The sequence below is a fragment of the Heptranchias perlo genome, chromosome 11, assembly GCF_035084215.1.
Source record: "Heptranchias perlo isolate sHepPer1 chromosome 11, sHepPer1.hap1, whole genome shotgun sequence".
Taxonomy (NCBI): Eukaryota; Metazoa; Chordata; class Chondrichthyes; order Hexanchiformes; family Hexanchidae; genus Heptranchias; species Heptranchias perlo.
The window spans coordinates 61,840,707-61,852,103 of NC_090335.1; the positions used below are offsets into that span (position 1 = coordinate 61,840,707).

The window sequence follows — 11,397 nt, forward strand, 5'->3', positions numbered from 1 at the left end:
GCGAATAAAGAGACAAGTGTATATATTTTTATTTAAAATTCTGTTTGTAATATTCAATTTATATTTTAACCACTTTTCAACGTCATGAATTCACTAAGGACTTGTAAAACCGGTCAGCCCAACAAAACAAGAGTTTCCCTGAACTCATCAGTAGTTTTAGGGTAGTATATTGAGAAGAGCTATGTCTATTGTGTAAGTCCACAAGTAGCCTCAAGGAAATATTGACAGTACTCCTCTTAGTAACACTTCCATTCAACAAGTTTGGTTTTATCTGTCTTGCTACAGCTATTTGGCTCCTGTAACTATTTACCAGACCTTTTGCATTCCACACAGATTAAAAGTGTTAACATCAAGCAGACGATGACAACCCTCACCAATCTTAAACCTTGGACCACCTACAGTCTGAAAGTTGAACCTGTCATGCCTAACAGCACGACTCATCCTAGTTCAATTGTCTGTGAAACTACAATGGATAATGGTATTACTATTTTCTGCCACTAATACAGTCAGTTCCTCTTAAAGGAATACTCTGGGATAAAACCCTACAACACTCAATTCTTGATTTTCTTTTCTTTCAATTGGAACTGCAATTTCTTTCATTTTCACAGAGACTGGGTCTGCCAGGAGCTCATGTTGTATTGCTAAGCCACATATTCCCAGCCTCTCCCGCTGCTCAACAGTATATGTTCTGGTAGTTTAGGTGGACCACTGGCACTATTCAAAAAGGAGCAGAAGGTTATCTGTGTCCTGGCCAAGATTCCTCCCTGAACCAACACCATCATAAACAGATTAACTAGAAATTGATTCCATTTGCTGCTTGTGGAACCTTGCTGTATACAAATTGAATGGTGAATTTGCTTACAAATCAGTGACTACATTTCAAAAGAAATTCATTGGTTGTGAAGGTTTTCAACGTCTTGAGAATGTGATAAAGTGCTATATTAATGCAAGTTGTTATGTTGTTCTGCACTACAGAATGCTCTTTTGATGTTATGGTTAAGGCACGTTCATGGGACACAATAAGAAAGAAAAAAGTGTTTCTTTCTTATCGTACCCCATGAACGTGCCTTAACCATAATATCAAAGGAGCATTCTGTAGTGCAGAAGAACATAACAACGGCGTGCATGTATATAGCACCTTTAACATAAAATATATCCCAAGGTGCTTCATAGAGGTGTAATCAGACAAATATGGATGCCAAGGCAATGAAGAAGATATTGAGGAATGGGGGGAGGGGTGAGCAAAAGCTGGATCAAAGAGATGGTTTTTAAAGAGATGGTTTTTAAAGAGAGTCTTAAAGGAGGAGAAGCAGGTGGAAAGGTTTAGGGAGGCAGTAATAGTGTATGAGGCCTAGGCAGCTGAAGACTCGGCCGCCAATGGTGGGGTAAAGGGAGAGCAATGCACAAGAGACCAGAGTCAGAGGAACGCAGAGGTCTTTTGGGAGAGATTGTACGGCTAGGGGAGGTTACGGAGATAGCGAAGGATGAAGCCATGAAGGGATTTAAACACAAAAATGATCGTTTTAAATTGGAAGCATAGGGGTCCAGGAGTCAATGTAGGTCAGCAAGGACAGGGGTGATGGTTGAGCAGGACTAGGTGCAGGATACGACATGGGTAACTGAGTTTTTAGGGACAGGAAAATTTCATAGGCCCAAAAAAAACAATCCTTTTTGATTGATGTCACACTCACCTACTGACCTTCTCCTTAATTAAAGGTATGTGTTTGTATCCAATCAAGCATTGCAGCCTACAGGCGGAGGGAGCTGAGGAAGTATTAATCACTTATGGAACCATTGATGTAGTTCTAGTGATTTTAATATTGGCATCAATCTTTGCCCCATGTTACCCATGACATCACAGCAGCACTACAACATCAGCTAGATAAGTTCATTCTTTTTTTGAAATTATTAAAAAAGTAGTCTTTCTGCCATTTGCTTCCATGTTGTGTGTGTATTTTCGTTTAGTTTTCTGATTAGAGTCACCATGTGATGTCATTCTCCTCTCCTTCCCCTGAGCACAGATCGAAACATGGAGCAGAAGCACTTACAAATGATACCATGACATCGGTTAATCAGTGCAAAGCTACACCTTGTGCCTAATAACGGAATCCATTCTTATGCCATGCAGCGGTACAATTTGTACAATAATGCTTTGGCCTCATAAATCTTATCTTCATTCGTTTCAGCTTCCATCAGAACTGGGTTTCAAGCTGTGTGGCCAAATGATACTTCCTACTTATAAATGTTCTACCCCTGTTTCTGTTTGCAGGTAAAGTTCCAGTGTGGCTGATTACTGTGTTGCTTCTAATATCAATTTTTGGTGTCTTTGTTGTGACGATGGGAATTTTCTATGCATCGCTTCATGGTTACAGAACTGTCAGATATATTTTCTTTCCTTCCTACAACCTCCCCGAACACATAAAGGAGGTATGTGTTACTCTACTCATCTATCCCCAGTCCTGATTTACAGGCCATCAAATTTAACGTCATGCAACTTGGCAAATTTAAACAAATTCCAGATATCTTTTTAAAGGTGTGACTTAGAGGTTTACAAAGAGAGGTAAACATTAGAGTTTAAGGATGTGATTTGGTGACCGGAATTTCCTCTGAGCTTCTCCCACTTTGCTGACGTAGCTTCGGCCAGAAGCACAGCAGAAACCCCATTTACACACTGCACTTCCCACGACGTTATGGCAACAAAGTGGGAGCAGCTCCAAGGAAATTCCCGTCCAAAATTGCTTTGGTAGCTGCTAATAATTTTTGTCTTCATTTTAATAAGATTGAAAGTTCAAAGTAACAAGGCTGCAATGTAAGTCTTGCCAGTGCCGCCATGATATACAGTGATGTAGTGCAACAGTCGAGTTTTTCAGACTGGGTGTGGGGGCGATGAGGGAGGAGGGGGGAGTACCTGGCTGTCACAGGATGATTCCGCTTGAAACTTGGAGCTAAAACTTGGGCTTTCTCCCCAGATTACAAACTGCTATTGCTTTCCAGTCACCAGATGGCAACAACCCATAGTTGCCAGCTGCATGCTTTCTGAACAAGCCGTCAACTTTTCAGCCTTCCGTTTGTGCTACTTGGACAGTAGCCCCTATATTCGTTATTCAGGGGTGTTTGAATTCCCCCCATGACTTTGTGCGTTACCTCGTCTGTGGATGCTTAATGTTTCAGCGCACACACAGCAGAGATAGTGTGTAATACATTGTGGGGCATTCATTTGTAATGGGGGTTCCTGCATGAAGGTGGATAAGGAGGCAAATGTATCAGCCGATCTGTACCAGCGATATCCACAAACAGCAACGGATCTCTGAGTCCTACTTCATTTAGCTCATCCACTTCAAATGGGGCTCTGTAAATGTGATTAAGAGAAGTGAGTAGATAAAAATGAAATAACCGCCCTTGAAATATGTCTGTTAAGTATACACCATCCTGTAATATTTGAACACTAGTTTTCACTTTAGATGTGGACATCTGATTGCTTTCTAGACTTCCACCTTCCAATTCATTGGCGGGGCTTCACTTTTTTTAATCCCAGCAAAAACTCTGGATCCCAGTAAATCATCACATAAAACAAGTGACACGCTGGGTATGTTTGTTGGGAGATTATCATTTACACTGAATTGAGAATGACTCATCTGAAATGCTTGACTTTTCTTTTGTACAGTACCTGAAAGAACCTTCATTGAATTCTCAATTCCTGCTGCCCCAGACCAAGAACCTGTATGAAGAATCATTTGACAAGCTCAGTATTATTTCAGACTTCCCAGAGAGGTTTGACAACACAAATGTTGGCGTGAATACAAATATGGAAATGCTTGAGAAACAGCCCACGGAGGAGGAAAATCAGGCAACAGAGGATGAGGAGGAAGAGGAAGGGCCGCAAAATAATAGTAACAGCAATCCTTATGGAAGAATGCAGAAACTACTAGATATTGATGCTTGAAAGAAATGCCACCCACACATCCTCCTCTCTATTTTCGGGAATTTTTATGACACTCGCAAAATTTAGTCCTGTAGGTCTCTTTTGGCTGTACGTGGAGATAGCAATGTACGTGTGATCTGCACTGTTTTCTCACACTTCCTCTTCAGCAGATCATGAAGAATTATCGCTGATCCGAATAAAACTAGAAAATTAGTAATTTATTATATTTTAGCATGATGTGAATGATTGTGAAAAGGTTTTTTGCTGAATTTTGTTGCGACATTTTTATTGCCCCCCTAGCTTTCACCTAGAAATATATTTTTTTGCTTAAAAATATCTTTTTTCACTAATATTCATTTGGATTTAACCTCTTTTACAAAAAATGAAAAATTCCCAATAAAATTTAAAGAAATGGAAAGTAAGGGACTTCAATGTAGCTATTAATATATTAAAATTCTTATATCTGTGCACATTTCTTGTCATCTTTTTCCATTATAAATTCCCCTGTCACATTTATAAAGGAAACTGCCTATGTAAACTTGCCTTGCTGTAATTATACCCTTCCCCCACAAGTGGAGGCGCTGCAATGTCACTACGAGCTGGAGTGTGCAGTTCCAATGTGACAAGTTTACATAGGCACTTTCCATTATAAATGTGGACAGAAGAATTTATAATGGGATATAAAAATAAGGACAGAATGTATGGCTTTAAAATGTGGACTGAATTACATAGAAGTTACAACACAGAAACAGCCCAACCAGTCCATATTAGCGTTTACCCTCCATGCAATCAAATAGTCCTGATGACATTTACCCACCCTGTTCCTATATCCCTTCATCTCCTTTTCCTTCATCCAACTATCCAATCTAATCTTGAGTGTTGACATAGTTTCTGACTCCATCGATAATCCTGGAAGTGAATTGCACAACTTTCTGTGTAAAGAAGTTTCCCCTGCTCTCTGTTCTAAATCTCTTACATTTAATCTTGTATCTATTGCCCCTTGCTCTAAGACCCCTCAGCTGCTGGAAACACTGGTTTAAACTGTCCTGTCCCATCCTTTCATAATTTTAAACACTTCTATCATATTGTCCTGTAACCTGCATTGTTCTAACAAAAACAGACCTCATTATATCTGTGCGCCCTGGTCCAATTATCCTTCGGCCTCTAATCCCACTTCACCTGAAGACTTCACTTGCTCTTGACTCCCAGTGTGCAATGCCACAGGAGATCAACTAGTATTTTATTAATATATGCTACATATAGGATGTATGCTACATAGGATGTGGAAGGGAAGGGAGATGAGTTTTTTTTAAGCTGTGTGTTGTTATGATCCGGAATGCACTACCTGAAAGGGCGGTGGAAGCAGATTCAATGATAACTTTCAAAAGGGAATTGGATAAATACTTGAAAGAGAAAAAATTGCAGGGCTATGGGGAAAGAGCAGAGAAGTGGGACTAATTGGACTGCTCTTTCAAATAGCCAGCACAGGCACAATGGGCAGGATGGCCTTCTTCTGTGCTCTATGATTCTTTGATTCCATATCATGGATATGACTTGGCTTACTGCAAACACTTCAATGCTAGCATCTTCCTCTATGGTCAGATTAGGGAGCATGTCAGTGGAATTGTACCAGAAACAGGTAGCTTACATTTATTGTGTTATTCCACCCTGACTTTTCCCAGTACCATTTTACCATGACCGGCTAACACACAGTATATGTTTTGCACCTGTGTCTGTGGCACACGTGGGACTCTCCAATGTACTGCAGGGAACAAGACAGCAAATTGTTGGGACCGTAATGGAGAGAGAAAGAGCAAGAGACAGAAATTCAAGATTTCAGAAAGAGAGAATCTGATTTGTAAAATGAGTAATAAAAGAGAGCTATTCAGACCCCTTCATCAGAAGAAACTAATGGACAGAAAATCAGATAATACCAAGCAAAATATCTTCTTTTGCATATGATCTGTCAGAGGGTTGAAATGCTAACATTTTTGGATGAACATTTAGCAATGCAATCATTATATGTAGATTGTGGAGAGAGGTGTAGGATTGTTTCTTATTGGCCATCTACCTTCCTTTTACATTATGTAATTGTATAGTCCATCCCAGTATAAATACATTGCAAATGTGAATAATAAAAGTCATGTCTAATATGCATTCAATGAGGAGAGTGCTGATTTGGTTTATCTATCTTCCTCTGCTATGCCACACATACGTGAGCAAAAAGTGCCAGCTTGGCTCAGTGATGAATCTTGCTTTCAATCACAAGGTTGTGGGTTCAAGTACCATTCTGGGATTTGGGCATATAACTTAGGTTGACTTTCTGCTGCAGTACTGAGGGAGTTCTGCATTGTTGAAGATTCCATCCTTCAGAAACATTAAACAGAGGCCTCATCTGCCAGTTCAGGTGGATGTCATGGATCACGTAATTACATCAAGTCTATAGCATAGAAACCGTATGCCCAACTGATCTATGCTGGTGTTTATGTTCCACACGAGTCTCCTCTCACCCCTCTTCATCTGACTCTCTCAGCATACCATTCTTTTCCTTTCCTCATGTGCTTATCTAGCTTCCCCTTAAATGCACTATGCTATTTGCCTCAACAACTCCTTGTGGTAGTGCGTTCCACGTTCTTACCACTCTTTGGGTAAAGAAGTTTCTCCTGAATTCACTATTGGATTTATTGGTGAGTATCTTATATTTATGGCCCCTAGTTTTGGACCCCCCCCATAATTCAAAGAACAACAGAAAGTTCATCCCGTGTCCTCAGCCAACACCACCAAAAAAGCAAATTAACTGGTCGTTTGTCTCATTACTATTTGTGGGATTTTGTTATGTGTAAAATTGCTGCTATGTTTTTCGACATAGCAGAAGTCGCTATATTTCAAAATACCCTGTTGCATTTGATGTGTATTGAGATGTTTCTGAAAGATGGGATAAGGCACTATATGAATGCAAGTCTTTTTATTATTTCTTGCCCAAGATTTTGGGAGGTGACCTATTCCCAGGCTTCTCTCAATGCTACGCTATCGCTAGTCATGGAGGTGCGTGAGAAGTCTAATCTCCTTAACTTTGTACCTTCGTATGGAGAGGTGTTTTGTCTTCTCAATTTTTCCATTCCTTTACTAAAGGTGTTGACTGCTTGCTAGACTATGGCTCCATGGAGACCAGTACCCCTATTGCACCTTGACTACATAGCCATTCTTCATGTGTGAGTTTAGGCATTGTGCTTGACCATATGGGACATTACAGCCAAGTCCAATCCTGTCCTTGCACAAAGTCCACATACATGTACTTTGAACAACAGTTGCTGAATAGTGATCAGGAGCAGAAACTTTGGCTAATTTTCTGCATCCTAATCCAGAAATACTGAAGCCAATTGTAGTGACCCTACAGTAGCCCCACTTGAGATCAGCAAACTCAATACAGACCAGGGATTGAACTTAAGATCTTTCTTGACTGTATGGCCAGCTTAAAAAGGAAATGTGCCTCAGCCACATCGTTGCTCCAACCTGAAGACATTTTTATAAGGGTGAAGTTGTACCCAAATGCTGAAGGCGTGAGGTACATTCAAATTAGTTGGGGATTTAAGGACTATTTTAGGCCCAAAAAAGCTTTAGAATTGATCTGAGGTATATATGGGATTCTGAGATGCTAATTGTTTACTATTTGCGTTAAAACTTTGCACAGCAATTTGTGCACACGAAGCTGTTTCGCCAACCAAACTTGTTCCACTTGGCATAGCCTTCCTCACATGCTGTCTAATGAACTGATCTTTTGATCCTCCCTCAGTAGTGTGAAAACTGTGTGCTTGTGGCTCATGATCATGTGTGCCAGTCGTTCATATTCTTAGCTCTACCAGCACCAAACAAACCAAAGACTCCAAATATTTCATATAGTTTTTGATGCAAATTATATCAGTAAATTATCTACTGAGGAAGTGGATATATATAAAAAAATTAGAGCAACGTTTAATGGTATGAGGATATAACACAGTTATTGGTAAAGTCCCTTGATATATTTTTTAACTCGCATATTTAAAATGTATCCTTTAGTTTTAATTACAGCAAACTCATTCATCTATTCTTCAAGCAACTGTACACTGACCGTATCCTATTTCTAGAAAATGTATGCGGTAAGGTAACCAGTGCTTTGGTACTGGAGTAGGAACCCAGATATCATGAGACAAAATTCCACCATGAGAAATTGTGAAATTGAATTCAATAAATCTCATAGGGGCGAGCACCTGAAAACGATCATTAAAGCTGCCGATTGTTGCAAAAACCTAACTAGTTCATGTCCTACAGGAAAGGGAACCTACCATCCCTACCTGGTCTGGCCGAGATGTAACTCCAGTCCCAAACTACATGCCCTCTCCGAGCTCACCTTGACCATGAGACTCACCTCCTGCTCCCTCAACCCTATTCCCACCAAATTTCCCTTCCTGGCCCCCATGTTAGTTGATATTGTTAACGGTTCCCTCTCCTCAGGTACTGACCCCCTCCCCTTCAAATCTGCCGGCATCACCCTCCTCCTCAAAAAAACTCACCCTTGACCCCTCTGTCCATGCAAACTACCACGCAATCTCCAACCTCCCTTTCCTCTCCAAAATCCTTGAACGTGTTGTCACCTCCCAAATCTGTGCCCATCTTTCCTGCAACTCCAAGTTTGAATCCCGCCAATCAGGTTTCCACCCCTGTCACGGTACTGAAACAGCCCTTATTAAAGTCACAAATGACATCCTCTGTGACTGTGAACTTGGTAAACTATCCCTCCTCATCCTTCTTGAGCTGTCTGCAGCCTTTGATATGGTTGATCACACCATCCTCCTCCAATGCCTCTCCTCCATCGTCCAGCTGGGTGGGACTGCGCTCGCCCGGTTCCATTCTTATCTATCCAGTCATAGCCAGAGAATCACCTGCAATGGCTTCTCTTCCCAATCCCACACTGTTACCTCTGGAGTCCCCCAAGGATCTATCCTTGGCCCCCTCCTATATCTCAAATACATGCTGCCCCTCGGCGACATCATCCAAAAACACTATATCAGGTTCCACGTGTATGCTGACGACACCCAGCTCTACCTCACCCCCACCTCTCTCAACCCCTTCACTGTCTCTCATTTGTCATATAGCTTGATAGACATCCAATACTGGATGAGCAAAAATGTCCTCCAAAATATAGGGAAGACCGAACCCATTGTCTTTGGTTCATGCCACAAACTCCCTTCCCTAGCCACCAACTCCATCCCTCTCCCTGGCCACTGTCTGAGGCCGAACCAGACCGTTCAATACCTTGGCATCCCATATGACCCTGAGATGAGCTTCCAACCACATATCCACTCCATCACCAAGACTGCCTACTTCCACCTTCGTAACATCGCCTGTCTCCACCCCTGCCCCAGCTCATCTACTGCTGAAACCTTCATCCTTGCATTTGTTACCTCTATTATTCCAATGCTCTCCTGGCTGGCCTCCCATCCCCCGGTCCGGGAACGCCTCGATTTGAAAGTTCTCATTCTTGTTTTCAAATCCCTCCGTGGCCTCGCCACTCCCTACAGCCTTCTCCAGCCCTACAACCCTCCTAGAACGGCTGAGTGCACTGGATACCACAAAGTGTTTGGTCCCCCGACAACATCCCTGCTGTAGTGCTGAAAACTTGTGCTCCAGAACAAGCCGTGCCTCGAGCCAAGCTGTTCCAGTACAGCTACAACACTGGCATCTACCCAACAATGTGGAAAATTGCCCAGGTATGTCCTGTCCACAAAAAGCAAGACAAATCCAATCCGGCCAATTACCGCCCCATCAGTCTACTCTCAATCATCAGCAAAGTGATGGAAGGTGTCGTCGACAGTGCTATCAAGCGGCACTTACTCACCAATAACCTGCTCACCGATGCTCAGTTTGGGTTCCGCCAGGACCACTCGGTTCCAGACCTCAATACAGCCTTGGTCTAAACATGGACAAAAGAGCTGAATTCCAGAGGTGAGGTGAGAGTGACTGCCCTTGACATCAAGGCAGCATTTGACCGAGGAGCCCTAGTAAAATTGAAGTCAATGGGAATCAGGGGGAAAACTCTCCAGTGGCTGGAGTCATACCTAGCACAAAGGAAGATGGTAGTGGTTGTTGGAGGCCAATCATCTCAGCCCCAAGACATTATTGCAGGAGTTCCTCAGGGCAGTGTCCTAGGCCCAACCATCTTCAGCTGCTTCATCAATGACCTTCCCTCCATCATAAGGTCAGAAATGGGGACGTACACTGATGCTTGCACGGTGTTCAGTTCCATTCGCAACCCCTCAGATAATGAAGCACTCCGTGCCCGCATGAGCAAGACCTGGACAACATCCAGGCTTGGGCTTATAAGTGGCAAGTAACATTCGTGCCAGACAAGTGCCAGGCAATGACCATCTCCAACAAGAGAGAGTCTAACCACCTCCCCTTGACATTCAACGGCATTGCCATCGCTAAATCCCCCACCATCAACATCCTGGGGGTCACCATTGATCAGAAACTTAACTGGACCAGCCACATAAATACCGTGGCTATAAGTGCAGGTCAAAGGCTGGGTATTCTGCGACGAGTGACTCACCTCCTGACTCCCCAAAGCCTTTCCACCATCTACAAGGCACAAGTCAGAAGTGTGATGGAATACTCTCCACTTGCCCGGATGAGTGCAGCCCTAACAACAATCAAGAAGCTCGACACCATCCAGGACAAAGCAACCCGCTTGATTGGCGCACAATCCACCACCCTATACATTCACTCCCTTCACCACCGGTGCACTATGGCTGCAGTTTGTACCATCCACAGGATGCACTGCAGCAACTCGCCAAGGCTTCTTCGACAGCACCTCCCAAACCCGCGACCTCTACCACCTAGAAGGACAAGGGCAGCAGGCACATGGGAACAACACCACCTGGACGTTCCCCTCCAAGTCACACACCATCCCGACTTGGAAATATATTGCCGTTCCTTCATCGTCGTTGGGTCAAAACCCTGGAACTCCTCCAATTCTTGCCTCTTGCTCATCCCTGATTTTAATCGCTCCACCATTGCCTTCAGCTGTCTAGGCCCTAAGCTCTGGAATTCCCTCCCTAAACCTCTCCACCTTTATGACATTCCTTAAAGCCTACCTCTTTAACCAAGTTTTTGGTCACCTGTCCTAATATGTGGCTCAGTGTTAAATTTTGTTTGAAAACACTCCTGTGAAGTGCCTCGGGACATTTTACTACGTTAAAGGTGCTATATAAATGCAATTTGTTGTTGTTGTTGTTGACTGTTAGCACCCTAAGGACAACTAGGGAAAGGCAATAAATACTTTTCAGTGTTGCACACATTTCAAGAACAAATAAAGAAATGCACCATGATTGACAACTTATTAAAATTGGGAGGCCGACTGAATAAAACTAGTATCCAATCAAAACCTCGACAGCTGGCACCCCTAGGTTTCCTGTGTGGTTTTCTTCTTCATATCTTCA

At 42.6% G+C, this 11,397-nt stretch overlaps 1 protein-coding gene across 1 annotated transcript; it reads left to right on the top strand.

The window, feature by feature from the left end:
* The first annotated feature begins 338 nt into the window (after positions 1–338).
* Positions 339–6,024, top strand: LOC137326991 (interleukin-10 receptor subunit beta-like). The gene is made up of 3 exons (XM_067992371.1): positions 339–478; positions 2,270–2,427; positions 3,665–6,024. The coding sequence occupies exons 1-3, from the start codon at positions 361–363 to the stop codon at positions 3,941–3,943; spliced, it is 555 nt and encodes a 184-aa protein (XP_067848472.1). The 5' UTR covers positions 339–360; the 3' UTR covers positions 3,944–6,024.
* The last annotated feature ends 5,373 nt before the right edge of the window (positions 6,025–11,397 follow it).

Excerpts from the sequence above, each read along its gene's own strand:
- LOC137326991 (XM_067992371.1), top strand. The coding sequence starts at position 361 with ATGACAACCCTCACCAATCTTAAACCTTGGACCACCTACAGTCTGAAA. Across the intron at positions 479-2,269 it reads TGAAACTACAATGGATAATG|GTAAAGTTCCAGTGTGGCTG; the intron begins GTATTACTATTT and ends TTCTGTTTGCAG. Across the intron at positions 2,428-3,664 it reads TCCCCGAACACATAAAGGAG|TACCTGAAAGAACCTTCATT; the intron begins GTATGTGTTACT and ends TCTTTTGTACAG.